The sequence below is a fragment of the Arvicola amphibius genome, chromosome 4, assembly GCF_903992535.2.
Source record: "Arvicola amphibius chromosome 4, mArvAmp1.2, whole genome shotgun sequence".
Lineage (NCBI taxonomy): Eukaryota > Metazoa > Chordata > Mammalia > Rodentia > Cricetidae > Arvicola > Arvicola amphibius.
The window spans coordinates 68,917,687-68,941,323 of record NC_052050.1 but is presented as its reverse complement, the minus strand read 5'-3'; the positions used below and the strand labels follow the sequence as shown (position 1 = coordinate 68,941,323).

Genomic DNA, 23,637 nt, shown 5'->3' with positions numbered 1-23,637 from the left:
ATGACTTGTTTCCTTCCTTAAGAATTAAGGTAAATGTATGCACTGTGGTGTTTGCACCCTGCACACACACACACACACACACACACACACACACACACACACACACACACACACAGAGTTAATTAATTTAAAGAGAGCTAAGACAAATGGGTGTGTCAATCTCTTGGACCAGAAAATGTTCCCCAGGAAAGCTGTCAATTCTAGAGACTTTAACAAAACTGTAAATCCTCCCTAAACAGGGATGACACAATGACTTCGCCATTTCCCACCCTCACTCTGAGGATCTGTCTTCTACACAATGTATCTCACCGGGATTTTTTTTCTTTTAAATAATGCATTTACTTTTGTTTTATGTACATTGGAGTTTTGCCTGCATGCATGTCTGTGTTGTGAGGGTGTCTGTCAGATCTTGGAGTTACATACAATTGTGAGCTGCCATGTGGGTGCTGAGGATTGAACCCTGGAAGAGCAGTCAGTGCTCTCAACCTCTGAGTCATCTCTCCAGCCCTCTCTTTTCCTGTTTTTTGAGACAGGGTTTCTCTGTAGCTTTGGAGCCTGTCCTGGAACTCACTCTGTATATCAGGCTGGCCTCGAACACACAGAGATCTGCCTCTCTCTACCTCCTGAGTCTTTTTTCCTTTTTTTTAGACAGGGTCTCACAATGTAGCTTTGGCTGGCCTGGAATTTACTATGTAGACCAGGCTAGCCTTGAATGCAAAAGATCCATCTGCCTTTGTCTGAAGAGTTTGGGGATTAAAAAAATATATCACCATGCCTAGTTGTCTGAATTATTTTGTTGGGAATCTGGACTGGAATGCTGCTGAGGGCAGACTGGAGGGAGATCTGGGTAACAAAACCTCTCTAAAGGGCTGGAGAGATGGCTCAGAGGGTAAGAGCACTGGCTGCTCTTCCAGAGGTCCCGAGTTCAATTCCCAGCAACCACATGGTGGCTCACAACCATCTGTAATGAGATCTGGTGCCTTCCTTGCCAGCAGTACATTGTATGCTTAATAAATAAATAAATAAATAAAATTTAAAAAAACCTCTCTAAAACATGTAAAAATGTGACTTGGAAATACACAGATGCAAACTTCGATGCAATCAGAGAAGCAGTGAGAACCGACCCCACACAGCTGTCCGCTGACATCTACTGCACTGCTTGGCATGCATGCCTCCCCACACATCACACACATGCATGCATGCATGCATACACAGGAGTGAGACCTGGTCTCAAAACACACAAAGCAACAAAGGCAAACAAAAGAGCACAACTGTGAAGCATCTCTAGTGTCTTTTAAATTAAAATTTTAAAACTGTATATTTGTTTCCTACATGTAAGTATGTTCACCACATGTGTGTAGTGACCTTGAAGGTCAAAACAACCCAGCCAGAAATCTCCTGGAAGTGGAGTTACAAACTGTTGTGAGCTGCCATGTGGGTGCTGGGAACTAAACCCAGATCCTCTGGCAGAACAGCTGCCTCTCTCCGGGCTCCTATATCTACTTCTATTATGAGTTTATTTCAGACCTGCAGGTTAACACTTTATCTGAATCTTCCCAGTGATGGGGCAGTAGGGAAAGGGGGAAGAAGGGCTGAGGGTGAGAGGTAGGTGTAGTGGTGGGGGGTTATTTCAATGTAGGTGTTAGTCTGTGTTTTTGGATAGCTCTAATTGTTTAGAGTTCTATTTAAAGAGATAACGGTGTGCATGTGGGTGGATGCTCACCTGTGATGCTACTGCTTAGAGGCTGAAGCAGGGAGATACCCTCTAGCTCAAGGCTAGCCTGGGCTACAAAGCGTGGGCAATGTAAAATGGAATGTATTATTCTTGGCCAACCATGAAGAGGGTGAGGTGGAGCAATGGCTATTCAGTGAGGCTCAGGAGCTCTTTGTTTTAGGATTAAAACCCAGCAGTCCCCTCCCCTGGTGTGCTTGCCTTCTCTGGGCCTGCTTGCTTACTGAAGTGTAGTCCTGCAGGCTCCTGCCGAAGGAACACTTTTTGCCTTGCTGAAATCCTTTGAGTAGTATAGTTTTTTTCTCTAGATCCAGACCCATTTCCAATAACAGTGAGTTCAAGGCCAGCCAGGGCTACACGAGGAGACTTTGCCACAAAATAGATCAAAAGCCAGACAAGGTGGCATACACCAGCATTCGGGAGGCAGAGGCAGGCATATCTCTGTGAGTTTGAGCCAGACTGGTCTACAGAGGAAGTCGTGTCTCTAAAAACCAAACCAACTAAACAAAGAAACAAATTAAAAAAAAAAAACACCATAACATAAATAAATGATAAAGATAAAGGCTACTCAGGAAGAGGGGATGATGGGGGTGGCAGAACACGCAGAAGTCATTGACTTTGATTTCCATACCATAAGCAAAAAGGAAAAAAAGGGAGGGAGGGAGGGAGGGAGGAAACCAGTAAGCAGTACTCCTTCATGGCTTCTGGAGGAAGGGAAAAGGAGAAAAGATCTGACTTCACAGAGCATGCACTGGCCCTAGGCTTGCCTTCAAAAGAAGGAACAGTTCTTCAAAGCTCGTCTCACTGGGTCCTCTGTCGCCTTGTAAGCCAGCTCCACTTTCCCTCCTCCGTCTGAGTACTTCAGTTCATCAATGCTGTGCTTAAAATAAGGCACTCAGTCTGAAGTTCCCCACGTATGACCCGAGGCAAGCAAAACAGTAAGGCAGCTTTGCTCCCTGTGATCTCCAGGAGGAACAAGTCAAGAAGCAGCAGCCGCCAGACCCATCCTCTAAGAACACCCTTCTGGGCTTCTGGTGGAGAGAGACTTGTCTAAGGAAACAGAAAGACAGTTAAGCTTGCATTTGTAAAGGCTGAACCAAATGTTCAGCCAATTTGATAATGAAAATGGCATCTTTTCTTTTTAATTCATTAATTTATTTTATGTGTATTAGTATTTTGTCGGCATGTATGTCTGAACTGGAGGTACAGACAGTTGTGAGCTGCCATGCAGGTGCTGGGAATTGAACCCTGCGTCCTCTCTCTGAGCTATCTCTCCAGCCGCCCCCCCCCCAAAGGCAACGTATAAGAAAGAAAGCAATGTTTTACAGGATGCTGCTGGCAGAAGGTCCCTGACTTTAAACCTCAGACTTGTTCTCAACTCCCCCACTCCCATATGCAGGAAGAGGCCTTTGGGGAGTGTCGTTTCCATTGTCTTGTGATATTAATTCGAGGCAGTTATTGGTGAACTAAAAAACAGCTTTACATGTTATTTGTCCTTGGGAAAGTCCTGTGGATTTGGCTGCTGGAGTAGAGGACATAAGGTGGCCCTCCATTTCTGTGCACCAGTGTAACTACAATTCATGACTGGAGTCCATGACTAGAATCTCTCTGCTCTTCCAGAGGACTTGGATTCAATTGCCAGTACCTACATGATGGCTCACAGCTGTCTCTAGATCCAGAGGATCTGATCCTCTCTCATTGTCTTTATGGCCAACAGACATAGTGCACATATACACACAGGTAAAACTCTCAGATACAAAAAATAAAATGAATTTATAAAAATATGTGTATTTTTAAAGCTCATTTAAATGGGTCTGTCAATCAACCACACATGAAAGCTGCCAATTCCATGACCATCATCATCACCATCACCATGACCATGATGATGATCACCATCACCATGACCATCATCATCACCATCACCATGACCATCATCATTACCATGACCATGACCGCCGGGCGGTGGTGGCGCACGCCTTTAATCCCAGCACTCAGGAGGCAGAGGCAGGCGGATCTCTGAGTTCGAGGCCAGCCTGGTCTACAAGAGCTAGTTCCAGGACAGGCTCTAGAAACTACAGGGAAACCCTGTCTCGAAAAACCAAAAAAAAAAAAAAAAAAACCATGACCATGACCATGATGATCATCATCATCACCATGACCATCATCATCACCATCACCATGACCATCATCATCATCATCACCATGACCATCATCATCACCACCATGACCATCATCATCACCATCACCATGACCATCATCATCACCATCACCATGATCATCATCATCATCACCATCACCATGACCATCATCATCACCATCACCATGACCATCATCATCACCATCACCATCACTATGATGATGATCATCATCACCATGACCATCACCACCATCACCATGACCATCATCATCACCATCACCATGACCATGATGATGATCATCATCACCATGACCATCACCACCATTACCATGACCATCATCATCACCATCACTATGACCATGATCATCATCATCATCACCATGACCATCACCACCATCACCATGACCATCATCATCACCATCACCATGACCATGATGATCATCATCATCACCATGGCCATTACCCCCATCACCATGACCATGACCATTACCATGATGATCATCATCATCACCATGACCATCACCACCATCACCATGACCATCATCATCACCATCACCATGACCATGATGATGATCATCATCACCATCACCATCAACTTCGCTCTCACCTCTCACCACAGGCGTTGGAGATTTGGCCCCAATAGCATGGGCTAGAAGAGGGTATCAGATCCCATTATAGATGGTTGTGAGCCATCATGTGCTTGCTGGGAATTGAACTCAGGACCTCTGGAAGAGTAGCTAGTGCTCTTGACTGCTGCTGAGTCATCTCTCCAGCCATGGCATCAGCCTTTTTAAAGCAGGATTTGTCAAAACATAATAAAGGCTTTGAAAGTGTACACCTGCTCTTAAATGGAGAGAAACCAAATTTATCAGAAGGAAAACACTCACTAGGTAACCATAGAAATGTAGTTGAAATTATGAATCACAGAGGTCTTGATAATGATGATGGTGATGGTCATGGAGATGGCAATGATGATGGTGATGGTGATGATGATGATGGTCATGGTGATGATGATGATGATGGCTATAATGATGGTCATGTTGGTGATGATGGTCATGGTGATGGTGGTAATAATGGTTATGGTGATGGTGGTGATGATGATGGCAACGGTCATGGTGATGCTCATGGTGATGGTGATGGTGATAGGATGGTTATGGTCATGGTCATGATGATGGTGGTGGTAGTAATTCTCATTATTACTGTTATCATCATTATTGTCACTATTTTCTGCAGTACCAGGGGTTGGGCATAAGGTCTAGTCTATGCATCTCTGTTCCCAGTTGCTGGTGCAATGTTGAAGGCTATGGAAACTTTAAGAAATGGAATCTAGCTGAAGGAAGCAGATCACTAGAGATACACTTTTGAAGGTTTTTGTTTTTGTTTTTTGTTTTGTTTTGTTTTTTTGGCTTCTGGTTTTGCCCTGAGCTCTCTGCTTCTTGATTGGTCAAGATGTGAAAAGTTGTTGCTACCACAAACTACCACTGTCAAGAACCCATGTGTTATGCTTGGCTATCCCTGCCATAATGGACAATCCATGGCTCATGCAACCATGAGCCAAAATAAACCATTCTTCCCAAGTTGGTTCTGATGAGTATTTTGACCATAAGGACAAGAAAATAAACCTATAAAAAGTTCTTTACAGACAAAAGAGGGTGGTCTACCCTGACTCTGGCAGATCAGAGGGGCCTATCTCTCCCTGGGGCACCACAACAAGGCAGGAGCTGGGCCTTAGTAGGACTGCTGCACACAGTTAAGTAAGGCAGGGTTAATGGTAATGATAGACCTTCATTGTTAGCTTGCGGCTAGGGTAATTTGACTCTCTAATTGACAGTTGTAAGAAGCTTCCCTTTTGCCCTTGAGCACAGGCTCACTAGCCAAGCAGCCCCTATTTGGCAGCCAGCTGGACAACCCTCATGCCAGCAGGCTGCTTTGAACACTTCATGGATGTCTTGAGAAAGCTACACTGCGACCACGACTGCGTGCTGCCAAAGTACTACTCCAGCTCCAAAAGGCACGGCTCCAGATACTTCTGTGTCAGAGAGCTTGCGCCAGATTCTTTGCCACAGCAAGCCTTGGTGAATTCTCTCTCAGTTGTTTTTACCCAGGCTAGAGGGTCAATGTTTCCTGTAGGCCTAGAAGAAGGCTTGTGATTAGTACAGACATGGTCTTTTCATCTGAATGGACTGTACTGTGATTGGTGAAAATACAGTCTTTCATTTGCATGAAGGATTATGCCACACTGCAAACACTTACCTACCTTCTTTCTGGCAGTGTAAGTATACTTTTGAGTTAGTAACTGTAAGTATACTTACAGTTCAGTATACTTTTGAGTTAGCCAAGAGAACCCCTTCTGTGCTGCCCCCTGGTGTTGTGATATTAGGCCCATTAAAAGGCTTCTCTCTCTCTCTCTCTCTCTCTATTATTATTATTATTATTATTTTATGTACACTTATATTTTGCATATCTGTATGTTTGTGTGAGGGTGTGAGGGTGTTGGATCTTGGAGTTATAGACAGTTTTTAAATGCGTGTGGGTGCTGGGAATTGAATCTGGGTCCTCTGGAAGAGCAGTCAATGCTATTAGCCATGGAGCCATCTCTCCACGGTCTCACTATGTAGCTCACTGACCTGGAATTTACTATGTAGACCACGCTGCCCTTGAACTCATAGAGATCCATGTGCCTCTTCCTCATGAATGCTGGGATTAAAGGCATGTGCCACCACTCCCTGCTTATTTTTCAACTTTAAACAAACTAAATATATATTTACTTGTATGTGTGTGTATATGTATGTGCATGTGTGTTTATGCCATGTATGTTCAGATGTCCTTAGAGGCCAGAAGAGAGCATCAGATACCATGGAGCTGGAGTTAAAGATGGTTGCAACTGCACCGGCTTGGGTGCTGGAACTGAACTTAGGTCTTCTGAAAAAACAGTAAGTGCTTAACCACTGAGCCGTCTCCATGCCTTCCACCTTTACACTATTTTATTTATCTGCATATGAGCATAAGAAGTAAGCCTTCAACCTGACCAGTTTCTAGCTGTTGAAGCCTGGAACAATAAGCCCCCCCACCCCCCACCCCCCACCCCTGAGTCTTATGGTTTGGGGTTGCGACCCTCTGGGCTTGCCATTTCAGTTCCCAGGCTTTGGTTATTCAAGGGCCGGGGAGTTTAAACATTAGGAAAGCTTTTCATCACCTTTTCAATAATAATTTTCATCCAGGTAGAGAAAAAGGGACTCATCAGCCAGCACCTATCTTTCTCCGCCCGGAACAGTGGGTCAACACCTCAAAGGAAAGTGTGGGCCAAGGGCTCCACACGGTCAATGTACCGTCAAGTGTGACAGCTATATACAAATACAAGTGTTTAATCCCTGCACTCAGGAGGCAGAAGTAGGGGGATCTTTATGAGTTTAGGCTCAGCCTGATCTACACAGTGAGTTCCAGGTCATCCAGGGCTACATAATGAGACCTTGTCTTAAAAATAAACAAAACTTAAAAAAAACTTTTCTGTAATGCTAACACTTGAGAAGCTGAGGCAGGAGGAATAATAATAATAATAATAATAATAATAATAATAATAGCAGAATATAATTAAGCATCATTACATTGACTTTTTTCTCTAGTCATATTTAGTTCAAAATACAAGTGACAGCTCATGCTGGAAAGGACGTGGAGCAAGGGGAACACTCCTCCATTGTTGGAGGGAGTGCAAACTTGTACAACCACTTTGAAAATCAATATGGTGGTTTCTCAAAAAAATTGGGGATTGCCGGGCGGTGGTGGCGCACGCCTTTAATCCCAGCACTTGGGAGGCAGAGGCAGGCGGATCTCTGAGTTCGAGGCCAGCCTGGTCTACAAGAGCTAGTTCCAGGACAGGCTCTAGAAACTACAGGGAAACCCTGTCTCGAAAAACCAAAAAAAAAATAATAATAATAATTGGGGATTGACCTATCTCAAGACCCAGCTATACTACTCTTGGGCATATACCCAAAGGATGCTCAATCATATCGCAAGGACATTTGCTAAACTGTTCATAGCAACTTTATTCATAATAGCCAGAACCTGGGAAACAACCTAGATGTCCCTCAACTGAAGAATGGATAAAGAAAATGTGGTGCATTTACACAACGGAGTAGTACTCAGCTGTTAAAAACAATGACATCATGAAATTCTCAGGCAAATGAATAGAACTAGAAAAAAAACCATCCTTAGTAAGGTTACCCAGACCCAGAAAGACAAGCATGACATGTACTCACGTGTAAGTGGATATTAGGAGTGAAGTAACGGAGACCCATTCTCCAATCCACAGAGCCAGGGAGGCTAGGTAAGAAGGAGAGCCCAAGGGGGGAATCATGGATCTCCCTGGAATGGGAAATAGAAGAGATTTTGTGGGTGGACTGGGGGCAGGTGGAAATGGGAACACGAGGGATCAGGTGGGGGTGAGGGGAGAATGGTGAAAGAGATAAATGGAAGGGGGGTGCATTTCAGGGTCAGGACTGAAACCCGGTACAAGGGAAACTCCCAGCAATCTACAAGGGTGACCCCAGCTAAGACTCCTAGAATTGGGGATGCATAACCTGAATAAAGGGGATATGTAGGTTGAACTGTCCATCTCCTGGTCTTTTGTGACCTGGCAAAACTTTCAATGAAGGGATTGGGACCCCAACCTAGGCACATAACCTTAGACCTGTCTGTCCCGCCTATGCGATATGCCGGGGTAAAGGCGGCACAGAGATTGTGGGAGTGGCCAACCAATGATGGGTCCAGCCTGAGACCCAGGCCACAAGAGCGAGCCCACCCCTGACACTGCCTGGGGCACCAGGACCCAGAGGCTTAGGATAGAACAGTTTTCATTTTTTATTTTTGGTTTACTTTACTTTATTTTATTTTGAGACAGGGTTTCTCTGTGTAGCTCTGGCTGTCATATAACTCATGCTATAGACCAGGCTGGCCTAGAACTCACAGAGATCTGCCTACCTCTGTCTCCCGAGTGCTGGGATTAAAGGCGTGCGCCACCACCGCCTGGCTCAGCAACGAATCTTTAAAAAAAAAAAATTGAGGCTGGAGAGATGGCTCAGTGGTTAAGAGCACTGCCTGCTCTTCTAAAGGTCCTGAGTTCAATTCCCAGCAACCACATGGTGGCTCACAACCATCTGTAATGAGATCTGGTGCCCTCTTCTGGCCTGCAGACAGAATACTGAGAATATTGTACATATAATAAATAAATAAATCTTTAAAAAAAAATTGACGTGTGGTCTGAAAAGGTGGCTCAGCAATTAAGAGCAATTGTTTCTACAGAGAACCCAGGTTCAATTCCCAGTACCCATATAACAGCTCAAAACCGTCTCTCACTTCAGTTTCAGGGGATCTGACACCCTCTTTTGCCTGAGGCATGCACCTGCTACACAGACATGCATACAGGCAAACACCCAAACACAACAAAATTTTATTTTTATTTTATTTTGGTTTTTTTAAGACAGGGTTTCTCTGTGTTACAGCCCTAGCTGTCCTGGAACTAGCTCTTGTAGCCCAGGCTGGCCTCAAACTCACAGAGATCTGCCTGCCTCTGCCTCCCAAGTCCTGAGATTATAGGTGTCTGACACCACCGCCCAGCTACAAAATTTTTAAAAATTAAAGAAAAAAGCTGAAGTTCAAAACTTTGTTTTCTGAAGAAGCGTGTGTGCAAAAGGCCACCAAATGGCAAAACCAACAATAAACAGTTTGACTGAGAGAGGAAGATGAGCTTCCTAGCTAGTGTCTCCTAGCATCGGGTCAGGGTTTTCATGCTTGCAACCCAAAGAGCTGGTGAGACTATTTCAGGAGATAATCTTGGGAGAAAGAGGAAGATGAAAAAGAGAAGGAGTATGAGAAGGAAAAAAGAAACACTAAAAAACAAAACCACAGGTGGCTGGAGAGATGGCTCAGCGGTTAAGAGCATTGCCTGCTCTTCCAAAGGTCCTGAGTTCAATTCCCAGCAACCACATGGTGGCTCATAACCATCTGTAATGAGGTCTGGTGCCCTCTTCTGGTCTTCAGACAGAATATTTTATACTTATACATAATAAGTAAATAAATAAATATTTTAAAAAATTAAAAAACAAAACAAAACAAAACCACAAACACAAGGCTGGTGAAGCCTAAAATTCGGTGGAAGACTACATAATCAAATGTGGTGGTACTTATCTGAACCCCCAGCTCTTGGGAAGTAGAGGTACCAGGATCAAAAGTTCAAGGTCATCCTTGACTATACAGTGTGTTAGGGGTTAACTTGGGCTACATAAGATCCTGTCTTAAAATAAAAATTAAATTTAAGTAAGTAAAGGAAGTAGGAGTTATTATATTTTGTTTCTGAGACAGGATCTTACGAGAAACCCCTTTCTGGCTTAGAACTTCATGTGTAGATCAGGCTGGCCTTGAACTCACAGAGATCCATCTGCCTGCACCTCGTGAGTGTTGTCATTAAAAGGATGCTTGCATATTAAATTTCAAGTATAAATAAGACAAAACCAGCTGGGTGGTGATGATATATGCCTTTAATCCCAGGACTTGAGAGGCAGGTGGATCTCTGTGAATTTGAGGCCAGTTTGATCTACAGAGCAATTTCAAGGACAGTCAAGGCTACACAAAGAAACCCTCAAAAAGAAGAAGAAGAAGAAGAAGAAGAAGAAGAAGAAGAAGAAGAAGAAGAAGAAGAAGAAGAAGAAGAAGAAGAAGAAGAAAAGAAGAAGACAGAAGACAGAAGCAGATGAAACCTTGTGTTGGCTTGGGCAGCACACTTGCTAAAATTGGAACAATTACGAAGATGATTAGCATGGCCCCTGTGCAAGAGTGACATGCAAATTTGTGAAGCGTTCCATATTTTTGACTTGTTACTAAGGGTGCTTCTTTCAAACCTGATAATGCTGAACTATATCAAATGACATGTTAAGCCTACTTTGTTCGTTGATGTACTGGAACTTAAGAAGATGGTGTAAGGAAAAGATGCGTTCCTGCTTTTCCTACTTTGATCATTTCCAGTGAGTAAATAGATGTTCTGAATAATAAAAAAGACAATGAACCAGATGGTGTAAAAGATATATATGGAATAACAAACAAAATGGGAATGGGTGTGTATGTTTAATGGCTCATGGGACATAACAATACACTCCCTCTGCAGCCCACTGAGCCGACTAGATTCTTCTCCTCATGGGGCCCTATGTGCAATGGTTGCAAGCAGCAGCCTGCTTGGGAGTGTGCAGCCTGGACCTTGTTTGGGTTGCCCCGAGGGCCTTTGAGATAGAGTTTTCTGGTGGATACGCACGTCTCTGAGCTCATGTTGTTCCTACTCTACGCTCCAGACCTGATACAGGGGTCAGTTTCACACAAGCCAGGTCATCAGGTCATCTGCTTAAGCTTCAGGGTAAGGAACATGTGTTTGAGGCTCTGGGAAAGGCCAGGTTCAAGTTCCCTGGCCACCAGAAGATCCACATCTCAGAGAAGTAGGGCTTCACCCAGTTTAATGCATATAAATATGAAGACATAGCAGCTGTGAAGCAGCACATCCCTGATGTCTGTGGGGCTAAATACATGCCTATATGTGATCCCCTGGACTAGTGGTGGCCCTGAACTCCTGAGGGCTACCTCTGTGCTGAGTTCTATATTCTGCCAATCATGTTTGCTAATAGCTCTCACATTCAAAACAGACAAACCAACCAACCATAAAGCCAGATGTAGTGACTCATGCCTGCAACCCTAGTACTTGGTAAGTGGAGGCAGAAGGATCAGTATTTCAAAACTAGCCTCAGCTACAAAGGGAGTTCAAGACTACATAAGACCCTGCCTTTAAAAGTGCCCATGAGCGCGCACGTGTGTACACGTGCGCACCCCCCCCCACACACACACCACAACAGTCACACAACATTTAGGAAGCTAAGGCAAGAAGGTTGAGATTTCTAGGACACCCTGGGCTACAGAAAGAGAGCCTCATCTGAAAAACTCACTAAATAAAATAACAGCAAAACAAACTACACACATACAAAGCCTAAATAAATGGAGAGATACATTATTACCATGTTTGAAATTAGAAGATTTAATATTGATAAAATGTTAATTCTCCTCAAATTGATCTGTATATTTAACACAATCCCACATGAAATACTAATAGACTGTTTTTCTAGAAGTCAACAAATAGATGCTAAAATTTATATCAAAACTCAGTAGCATGGAGGAGCACACTTAAAATATTAGCACTGGGGAGCCTGAGGCATAAGGATTTTTTTTTTATTTTATAGACTTTGATTTTTTTTTGTCCCGCACATATGTCTGGGTGAGGGTGCTGAGTCCCCTGGAACTGGAGTTACAGACAGCTGTTAAAAATTGTGGATGGTTGTAAGCCACCATTTGGGTGCTGGGAACTAAACCCAGTCTTCTAGAAGAGCAGCCAGTGCTCTCAACTGCTGAACCATCTCTCCAGGCCTTGTGTCCTAATTTCTGGATCAACCAACCAAGGGGCCAAGAATGTAGCTCAGCAAACCCTAAACAATGTTTTTAAGAGATGAGGGTCTCTCTCTATGATAAGGATGATTGCAAACTTTCAGGCTCAGGTAATTCTCCTGTCTGGACCCATGGAGAAGCTGGGACAAAAGGTGTCTGCCATTATGACTGGCACACTGAATGTTTTCAAAGTCTGGTTTGCTGAAGTTAGAATCAGAATTTCCTAGAACCTTGACTCTGAGTATCCAGGGTTGGCCTGGGAATCCGCCACTGCAATAGGCTTGTCAGGCATGTCACCTGTTCCGTGGGAACTCAGCTTTGGTTGCTGGTATCACTGGATCCCTGATGGCTGGGGAGAAACTGTTTCTGTCCCTGGGTTCTCATGTTTGGTTCAGGTGCTCCCTGCTAGAGTGTGAGCAGCATGCCTTCCTGAGATGAATGGGATGTCACCCAGCATGGTACTGGTCCTTACGCTACCCTGGCATTCGTGTACTGTGTACTAGATGACACTTCTACTTGCTGGGGTCCTAACACTGAAACAGAAACTGCAGAAGGGAGGAGAGTTGTAGCCTAGCCTGAACTATAAGACCCTGGTGGAGGGGGAGCATCTGTAATAGAAATATTAGATAATGAACTCTTACCCTGGGGCCCATTCACCAATTAAGACCTTCCCTGCAGCTTGAGACCCTTGATTCTCGGCTTTCCTTTGTACCCAACCGCACATTTTATATTTTCACATTTATTTGTTTATTCTGTCTATCTTCTATCTCTCTTCTCTTCTTTTCTCTTCTCTTTATTCTCTCTCTCTTTCTCCCCCACCCCGTGTTTGTGTGAGTGTGTGTGCGCGCACGTGTGTGGTGTATAGACACCCACATACCACAGCTTTCATGTGGTGGTCAAAGGACAATTTTCAGGAGTTGGTTTTCTCCTTCCCCATGAGATTGAATTCAGTGTTCTTCAGGTCTCCACCATTTCCATACCTCCAAGACTGGAGCAGTCCCTTGTTTCTTCAGGTTTGTGGCAATCTGACTTCTTTTATGATTTGCCAACGTCCCATTTACCATCTATCTCCCTCACAAAGACCTTTACAGAGGGACATCCTGGGCACCGAAGCATCCACTCATTGGGTGGATGGCTCTGCAGGAAGGTAGGGCACAGCCTGAGACCACAGTGGATTCATAAAAGAGAGGCCATCACTCCCCAGGGAAATCCGTAGAATGAAGGGCAAGCCTCAGCTGTGGCTGAGGATAGAGTTGCCTTGGGAAAACACTCTAGGGCAAAAGGAGCACTGCAGAGCCCCAGGGGGCACTCAGCTGCCGCCTCGGTGCTTGTGGTCCTCAGTTTCCCCAGCAGTTGTCCGTAGCGGCCCTTGCAGCCCTGGGTCACACTAGGCCTCCGTGCCCCTCGAGGGCGCTCCAAGTCAGACCTCCGGAGCAGTAAAGCTCGGCCGAGGCCGCTCTAGCCGCGCAGCGGCGGCAGCGGCGGCGCGGGGCGTGTCGGGAAGGCGGCGGGCTAGTGCGATCTTCCGTGGTGGCGGCTGCGGGAGCCATGGTGGGTGGCGAGGCCGCCGCGTCAGTGGAGAAGCTAGTTTCCGGGGTGCGGCAGGCGGCCGACTTCGCCGAGCAGTTCCGCTCCTACTCGGAGAGCGAGAAGCAATGGAAAGCGCGCATGGAGTTCATCCTGCGCCACCTGCCTGACTACCGAGACCCACCCGACGGCGGTGGCCGTCTGGACCAGCTGCTGTCCCTCTCCATGGTCTGGGCCAACCACCTCTTTCTGGGCTGCAGGTGCGGACCCCTGCCGGCCGGCTGTCCCCGTCCCCATCTGCCGACCCCAGTTTGGCCATAACCCGCCCCACGCTGAACCCGGCCCAGCCTCCTACAGGCCTTGGCTGCTTCCCGTCTTAGCAACCCCTCGGGGAAGACCTAGCTCTTCTCTGAGCCTCGCTCTCTTCTGGTGACTGGGTGGTTGTGATGACTGCAGCAGTTAAATGGTGGGGAGTGCTATGCAGGTGGGCTCGAGGACGGCTGGATTGCTGGGCTCATTTTTTATTACTTTTTATTATCCCGGAAGATTGCCTTTGCAGAGTGTGTTTGAAGTCCATTAGTTCCTGTCACCCACATGGCAAAAGTGCAGACCGAAGCTGAGACTTCCTCCTCCCCCTCTAGATGAAGACACTAGCAAGAGGATGTGATATATCGCACCGCTGGCTGGTGGATTTCATCGCTAAGACAGGATGTAATCTTTGCCTCTTCATTTTCCTCTCTGCTTTCCTTCTTAAGAAAGGAATGATACTTTCTTATTGCTGTCCCAAAGACCCCAGGACCTTTGCGATCACATCAGGAGGCCAAGAGCGAGGGCCAGAGATTCCTGCCAAGGCATTCTCTTTAGTCCACCGGGGGAAAAAGCAGTAGGTTTTTGCACTCCTTTATGGTTTTGTTTTTATTTAATTTTCATTTTTAAAAAACTTTTCAAGGCAATCGTCCTTTTAACTGAGGCTGACCTTCAGTTTATTATATAGCCTAGATAGTCCTGAAACTCCACATACTGAAATTATACGTGCATCTCCAAGCTCTTATAAAGGCTTCTAGAGTTTCTTTAAGTTGTGTTAAAATAGGACCGCCTGACTCAGACCTGATTTTTGTATCCTCTAGCTGGTCACATGGCCCCTCCAGGACAAACCACTTGGTTTACTTTTTGGGTTTTGTGCTAGGGATGAAGCCCAGGCCCTTGCACCAAATAAGTACTCTACCTCTGAGTACCTCCAGCCCTGAAGGTACTTGGTTTCAGATATTTGTTAGAACGAGATGTGGGGAAGCTGTGCCCGACATGCACCACCCACGTATGCCCACCCTCCCTTTGCCTTGTAAGGTGCCCTCTGAAATCATAGTTTACAGGAGCCAAGTTCAGACAAATAACTGAGCTGAACAAAGGAACGAATGGTGTTATTTTCATTAGACCGATACTCTGTGTGTTTTAAAAATAAGTTTTTGGCGGGCGGTGGTGGTGCTCGCCTTTAATCCCAGCACTTGGGAGGCAGGGGCAGGCGGATCTCTGTGAGTTCGAGACCAGCCTGGTCTACAGAGCTAGTTACAGAACGGGCTCCAAAGCTACAGAAAAACCCTGTCTCAAAAAAAGAAAAAAAAAAAAGAAAAAAGTTTACTACCACCAGATGTATGATGCTCTGTTATTCTAATTTTATTTATTTACAGCTATTTTCAATTTTATATGGATGTGTGTTTTGTCCACACATATGTCTGCCCCATGTGAATAACCTGATGACAATGGAGACCAGGAGGGCACTGGATTCCGAGGAACTGGAGTTGCAGATGGTTGTGAGCCAGCATGTGGTTGCTGGGAATCAAAATGGATGGATCCTCTGGAAGAGCAGCAAGTGCTCTTAACTGCTCCTGTTTTTGTAATTAAAAAAATCTTTATGTGTATAGATATGTACTGAGTATCCTCAGACGCCAGAAGAGGGCATCAGATCCCTGAGAACGGAAATTATAGCCATGTAGGAACTGAACCCAACTCCTCTGCTGAGCCATCCCTCCAGTCCCTGTGTTTGTAATTCTTCGAATATCTGCCATCTTGGCAGTCTTCGGGCCTCGTTCTGTACCCACAGGCGGGGAGAGCTACTTGTTGACCATGTGCTGAACACTGTAGTTTCCCCTGAAGTATCAAACCAGCACCTTGCAGATCATGGTGTGTATCTGGAGTCCCAGGTACTGAGAAAGCTGATAGGAGCATTGCTTAAACTTCAGACGCTGTAGTGTGATCTAACTAATGTAAGACAGTTCTGTAGTCTAGGAGTTGCGTTTACAGTCTAAGAACCTACACTCTGTTATCAGCCCCTAAAGACAGTGCGTCTTCCCAGGTCTTTACCTTACTGCTTTTTATTGTGCAGTTACAGTAAAGACCTTCTGGACAAGGTGATGGAGATGGCTGATGGGATTGAAGTGGAGGACCTGCCACAGTTTATAACCAGAAGTGAATTAATGAAAAAGGTAATGAGTAGGGGTGACAGTCCCAGCTTTGACACTGTGCTGTGTTGTTTTGCGCACTCTTGTTTCCCATTTCCTCACACCTGGTCTAAACCTTTCCATAAGTAGACAACAGCTCAGTGTGATAGATCATGTGTTGTTGGTGGAGTAACACACAGGCTCAATCTCTTCTTTATCTAGAACACTTTTCTCTTGGTGCCAGGGATTGAACCCAGGTCCTTTATGCTAGATAAACTGGGCATCAGTAAGGAAGACCCTCATTCCTCCCGCTGTCCTGCTTCTGAAGGAGCGAGGGAACATAGCACAGAGTTCACACACCCGTGTCTGCTGCAGCGCTGCTCACAGTAAGCAGCCCACGCATCCATCACTAGACGGATGAATATGGAAATGCCATCCACATACACAGGGAAATCCTATTCAGCTGTGAAGAACAAAATAAGCTAGAATTCAGAAAAACAAACATGTTTTCTCTCATAGGTAAGATGTAGGTTTACGTGCATGTATTGTTTTCGTGTTGATGAGAATGGAACCTAGAGCTTTGTGTGTGCTGGGCAAGAGCTCTCCCTGAGCTGTACACACTCTTTTCACACAGGCTCCTGCCCAGGCTGACCTTGCCCTTTAGCTGGGCAGGCGTGAGCTTTCAGTCATCTTGCCCCTGCCTCCCTGCTGGCCTGGATGCCAGATCTCTGCCCCCAAGAACAAATGTTTTACTTGCTTGCTTATTATTTATTTATTTTTGTGATGGGATCTCACTCTACAGCCCTGCCTGGCTTGGAACTTGATGTGCATATCAGGCTGTTGGCAAACTTCATACGATCCTCCTACCTCTGCCTCCCTAGCTCTGGGATTATAGGACTAAGTCCTCAGATTTGGCCTATTTTGCTTTTTTTTTTTTTAAATATCTTGCTTAGAGTGCTAAAGTAAGAAGTACTTCATTGTAGACTAATTCATCGAGGATCTCTGCTTCAGCAGGTCAGGGCTGGACCAGGCTTGTGTGGACTGTCCGACTTGCCGATGAGGAATGTGGTAGGGTAATGTCCAGACAGCACAGCTGTGCTCTAGTCCTCAGGGCTTAGTCTTAGGGCTGTGGCCTTGTCCACAGCGAGCTTTGTCCTAGAGTCTGAAGTCTGGATCCTGGATTCCTGGGGCCAGGGAGAGGCAGAAGGAACTTTGGAGATTGGGGCTGTCTGCCCCAGGACATTGATTCTTCCCACACCTGTCCTGGTCTCTTCAGGCAGAATTGCTCCCTTGTTTCCTAAAGTCCCTTTGATATCTATCTAGGCCTTTTTTTTAAAGTTTTTTTAAAGTAATTTATTAATTAAATTAATAATATTCTGTCTGTGTGTATGTCTGCAGGCCAGAAGAGGACACGAGACCTCATTACAGATGGTTGTGAGCCACCATGTGGTTGCCGGGAATTGAACTCAGGACCTTTGGAAGAGCAGGCAATGCTCTTAATCACTGAGCCATCTCTCCAGCCCCTATCTAGGCCTTTTATATACAATTTCAAATTATTCATTTGGGTATAGTGTAAGATTTATTGCTAAGCATGATACAGAAGATAGTATAGCCATGTAGGAGCCAAGATGCAGGCCTGCTGTACCGCAGACTTGGGTGATGACCTTCCTTTCAGCCACCGGATCTTCAGATTTACTTGCATTAAACTTGGTAAAGCCCCACTTCTGTGAAGTAATATGGGGTTTTTGGCAACTAGTGGACTTGAACTTGATCTTATGCAGGGCTTCCATCACATGCTCCTTATTCTTAGCTTAGTGCAGAGGGACATGATGACCTAGCCAGTGTGAGCCCACGCCACTGTGTTCCCGGGTTTACCAGAGGCGGCTCAAGTATCTGTCTGGAGCCTGTGAGCCCCATTACAGAACAAGTCAACATCATGTTGATACAAATAATGGGGAAAGGGTGGATTCATGTTCACACGTGAAAGCCATATTTGTTCAAACATACTTGACGCTCCAGGGCTTTGAAGGAGACAGTATGTGGACACAAAGTGGAAATTCTTTCACTTTTGTCTTCTGCCCTAAGTCACAGATGTCAGTCTTGGGCCTGTGAGGTGACTCAGCAGAAAAAGGTGTTTGCTGGCAAGCCTGGTGACCTGAATTTAGTACCTGGCACCCACATGGTGGAAGGAACAACCTGACCTCCTGAAAGTTGTCTGCTAACCTCCAATCATGTGCTGTGGCCTGCACACATACATGAACACTCTTATGGAAATAAATAATAGCAGTGTAAACTAAACAAGAGACTCCTCCTGGAGGTTGGGGATGTGGCTCAGTGGCAGAGTGCTTGCCTAGGTTTGGTACTCTAGGAACCCCAGCAAAATGAAAATTTCTGTAGATAAGTCATCCAGCAGCTGTGACTGGTTTGCATGCATTGAAAACCATCTCTGAGTCCTCTGTAGAGTGCCCCGGGGTCTTCCAAGTAGTGTGTCCTTCTTTTCATGTCAGATAAAGCTGAAGAGTAGTAGGCCAGTCATCTAAAAGCCCTGTCATTGTGCCAGCCAGAATTGATCCTCTAAAATTAGAGTTTAGTTGGGTTTTAGAGTTAGCTGGCATGTGGAAATGAATCACTCAGCATCGTTGGCACCTCGAGGCCAGACAGTGATGATGACTTGGACATAAACTCTCTGGAGTAAAGTTTTAAAAATACATTTTACCCTCCTGCAGCTTTTGGCCAGGTGAATCTCTGCCTGTCCAACTCTCTTTTTATTCTGAGGAATGAGTCTGGTAGGTGGGGTGCTCCACAGTTGGAATGTGCGCTCTTTTCTGGAAGAGGGGCGCTTAGCACTAGGATTCTGTGCAAACGCCTTGGCTGTCTAATCACCTGCAACCCCTGCCCCCGAATCATCAGGCCTTTAATTCCGTCACTCTGGAGGCAGAGGCAGGCAGATGTCTCAGAGTTTGAAGTGTGACTGGTCTACATATCTAGTTCCAGGTCAGCTAGAGCTACATAGAGAGACCCGGCCTCAAAAAGAACTAAACAAACCTAGAATGATTGACAAAGATGCTGTCATTGTTGGTGCACAGACATTGTTAATATCGTAATTTGATTCTTCCCACGAGGAAAGACAGTTGTGTGAAAGTGATCACAGGTAGCAATGTGAAGTCTGAAAAGCAGGTGTGCCTACATGTCATGAGGTTCTTCTGTGCTCTGTGCTCAGTCGCAGCCAGCTCTGAGGCCATGTTTTCACGAAAGCTGTAATCACATGGGCATCTACACCTTTAATCCTAACACTCAGGAGGTAGAGGCAAGAAGGTCAGGGGCTCAAGGTCATCCTTGGCTACAGAGCCAGTTGGAGACAAGCCTGGGCTATGTAGATCCTGTTCAGGGAGAGGGAGAAAGAAGAAAAGCTAGAAGTAGTCTGGGTCTGTCCAGTTGAAAATCTGAGCAAGGGGCTGGAGAGATGGCTCAGTGGATAAGAGCCCTGGTAACTCCTCCAGAGGATCCTGGTTCAATTCCCAGGACCTGCATGGTGGTTCATAGTCTTCTGGAACCCTAATCCCAGAGGCTCTAACTCCTCCTGGCACCTCCTCGGGCACCAGGCATACACTGTTGCACAGACATGCAACACCTGTCTATATACATGAACTAAATAATTTTTAAAAAGAGAACCTGAGTGAGATGGCTCGGGATGTCTCCCCTGCACTGCAGGTAGTTACCTGGGTCACACTGCATTCTCCTGAGAGGAGAAGGATTGGTATTTTATCTTTGCTGAGGATTTTTAGCTAGAAAGTAGGTCATACCTTGAAATCTCTGATTACTAAAAAGACTTTGTTGATTCACTCACATGCTCAGTGTTAAGGGAATCCATTCAGACCCAGGGTGACAGTCAGTGGTTTCTTCACACCCTCCTTGAAAATTTTCTAAAGCTAAGTTTAAATTTACCACAGGTGCTAGAGAGCACCCGGAAGGAATCTGCGGGCTCCAGGTCACCACTGTTTGCAGACTCACTTTGACAGTTTCTAATCGTGTGAACTCCAAAAATATGTAACCTTCACATCTAAGTGCCCTGACTCAGTGTGGAGAGCTGCAATTACTACCTAAGTGTGGCCGTGCTGGGTTTAGAACCGTGAGTGTCAGTGAGAGCAGGGCCGGAGGCAGGAGCAGCATTTCAAGCATCTCCGTAGTCACTTTCAATTGTGGACATTACAGCCAGCAAGCCTCAAGTCGGGGAAGTAAGGTTCTGGTTTCCAAGTGGATCATGTGGTCAGTGTTTAGCTGCATTTTCTTAGGTTGTAAAATATTAATAATTTCTGAGTACACTTGCCATCTGGGTCGAGCATAAATATTCCATTACTGCTTTATTTGAATGTGTGAAAATAAACTTGATTCATGGGACTCGATGGCTGTGTAACTTTCTCTTCTCTTTTTTCCCCAGCATCAAAGCTAAGGCAGATCTACCACATTTCCACCCCTGGGGACAGATTTAGAAAGGAGACCAGGGTGGAGGTGAACCATGGCAGCTCTTGAGATTCCTGGTGTTTGCAGCAAGAAGCAGCTGGAATGGAAAGGGATGTGTCTACAAGGGCTTCAAAGAAGTCTTCGTTCTTCCAGAAGCTGTTGCTGTGAAGTGCAGTACATATGCATATTCGTATGTTTATTAAATGGCGGACTCTCCGAAATTTCGTCGGCGTTGTCCAAGCCAAACTTGGTTTGAAATGCCTTTTATGTTGGTATAATGATGACAGTGATTTTTTTTTTAGCAGAGTACCTTTAAATGTAATTCTGGTTTTTTGCCCCACCCCCACCCACTTTTGTCCTTCTGAGGCAAGCCAGATTCTTCTTATTTCTATCTAACCCACTCTCTACTTGTTCCTCGCTGCCAGTAGCCACCAAAGGACTGTGCATTAACCAACTGTGTCACTGGAGCACCCCCACTGCTGGCCTCTCAGGTCTGTGTGTAAGAATGGGAATCATGTTGCAGGCCTGAAGTAGCCGAGCTAGCTCATAGGAAGGACACTTAGACAAAAGCTTCTGGTCTCATCTTAGAATTCACCGAGGGCCAGAGATGTAGCTCAGTGGGAAAGGGCTTGCTTAGCATGCTTGAGGTCCTGGGCTTGGTCTCCAGTATTATAGAGAGGCAGAAAAAAATAGCTAGATAAAAATTCCTGGAAGTTTATACAGCTTTGTCCCGCCAGCTAGCTGATTTCCAGACTCTCTAGGTCTCCCGGGCTGCTCGTGTGCTTATTTTCTCTGTTTCGGGAAGACTTTCAGACATGAAGAACTGCCTTGCACATTGCCTCTGGATTGTAGTACAATCAAGCTTTGCTTAGATGATGGTATTGATATTCTCCCTGACAGCTGATATATCTGTTCCAAACCCCCTTCCAGATCCTTCTATTGAGTCTCACCATTAGATGAAAGATGGCTGAACTGTGGGTAGCAGTGGAACAGTGTGCCAAGCAGGACTCATCAATGGCAGGCCCATTATGGTCAGTAAGACAATGGGGTCTGCCTTGGCTTTATCTACTAAGTACAGGAAATTGGACACCCAGACACTGGGGCCAGTGATGTCCAGCCCCAGAGCAGTGGGACAACATTCTTGGTGGCTTGAGCTGAAGGCCACATCTTTGTGTGGTTCCTGGCTCCAGACCCAGTGACCAGGATGGCTCAGGAGTCAAGATCATTGATCTGAAACCTTGGACAAACTCCAGGCACTGGAGACCAGGGTGCCAGTCACAGAGGCCTGGGCAAGGTAGTAACTGTTAGACCTGAGCTGTGTGCTCACTGATTTAGCTTTGTCTCTCCTCAAACTCAGCCTCACCTTCTTCAATCCTAATCATTTGTCAGTTCTGTGAGGCTTAAAAACAAGATGAAAAATTGTGATAATTCACTTTAAAATGCACTTTCCATAGAGTGTTGATTTTATTTTCTGTATTCGACCCCCAATAAAACAGCTTTTCCACTGAATGAAGTTTGAGTTGTGTGGTTTGTTCCCATGCCCTTCAGTGTACTTCCTTCCATGGAGGTAGCTGGACACCCAGAATCTTGGGAAGTGTAGCTGGTTGCAGGCATGAAGTTTTGGGGTCAGCATGGCTCAGTTCTGTTGCCTTCCATTCTCTGTTCCTCCCTCCAGCCTTCTCTGTTTTGCTTTTCTTTGTTTTTGGTGCTGATGATCAAACCCAGAACCTCATATGCTAGGCAAGGGTTCCAACACTGAGCTAAATCCCCAGGCCCCCAGGTTAAATTTTCTGATTGTAGTGAGTTTTCTCCTTTTCCTCAGCTAAGCTGCCTGCCTTCCTTCTCATCTTTTTACCACCCGTTGGCTGACTCACCTATAAAATTAACCTGTATTTTTTTCTTTATATATTTCTTCCCAAAACCTTGCTTTGAGAATGTGTGAGATTGTACAGCACCTTCCTGGGAGAGGACTTTCCTGTGAGCTTGTATCAGGCTGGAGGAAGTGGGCACTGACTTGAGATGAGAGGGGCTCAGGTTGGTCATTCTACACCCAGGAAGTGGCTCTCCCATATTCCTGAGAAGCCACATGAACCAGATATGGTGGTGAATCCCCATAATCTCAGCACTAGTGAGCTTAACTCCTGTTCAGGCCATTCTCAGCTGATACTGAGTTCAAGGCTAGCCTGGGCTGCATGTGACCTTGACTTAAAAAAAAAAATCCACCTGCTGATATTAAAGGTAAGGAAGGTAAGAATTCCCTCTGTGCTTTTCTAGGATTGATGTGGACTGGCTCACCTATCTGGGCAGTGGCAGAAATAACTGCCTACTGGCGAATTCTTTGCAACATGTTGTAATATGTTGTCCTATCTGAAGTTAGATTCCTGTGCTGCTCACTTGAGCTCTGAAGGATCTTCTGGGCACTGGTGATGATAACAAGGTGATTGAGCCTGCTGTCTGGGAGAGGCCTGTGTGCTTCCATGACAGCCAGCAGCCGGGCAGTCTGGCATGTGCTTGTCAGTGATGGAAGGGGACCTGGGTACCCACACTGAGAACCAGCCGAGGAGAGTAAAGTCACCATGCAGACTCAGACTCAGACTCAGAGTCCTGCAAAACCACAGACTGGAAAGTAATGATGAGTCTCCTGCTTCTGTAGACTGGAGCTCCTGTCTCAGAGGTGAGCATGTGAGCCAGCCTGAGAGCTCTGTCAGACAGGGACACCTCTCGAATCAACTCAGCAGCTCTTCTGCTTTCCCGACCTTCATAGGCTAGAGCTTAGAAAGCCCTTCTCTGTGGCCTTCCAACCTTCGTTTGCCTGGGGGGACGTCACCATTGTCACTGTTAGGGGTTTAAGAGCCATCTCGGTCCTTCTCTGG

At 45.6% G+C, this 23,637-nt stretch overlaps 1 protein-coding gene and 2 non-coding genes across 3 annotated transcripts; all 3 read left to right on the top strand.

Moving 5' to 3' along the window:
• Positions 1-10,624: 10,624 nt before the first annotated feature.
• Positions 10,625-10,732, top strand: LOC119813783. The gene has a single exon (XR_005285244.1). It is a non-coding gene; the product is annotated as a U6 spliceosomal RNA (small nuclear RNA).
• A 287-nt stretch (positions 10,733-11,019) lies between these two features.
• LOC119813819 lies at positions 11,020-11,150 on the top strand. The gene has a single exon (XR_005285267.1). It is a non-coding gene; the product is annotated as a small nucleolar RNA SNORA70 (small nucleolar RNA).
• A 2,675-nt stretch (positions 11,151-13,825) lies between these two features.
• Positions 13,826-22,273, top strand: Cdkn2aipnl (CDKN2A interacting protein N-terminal like). Its single transcript, XM_038328432.1, has 3 exons — positions 13,826-14,128; positions 16,249-16,348; positions 20,742-22,273. Exons 1-3 carry the CDS (start codon positions 13,890-13,892, stop codon positions 20,751-20,753), a joined length of 351 nt encoding a protein of 116 aa, XP_038184360.1. The 5' UTR covers positions 13,826-13,889; the 3' UTR covers positions 20,754-22,273.
• The last annotated feature ends 1,364 nt before the right edge of the window (positions 22,274-23,637 follow it).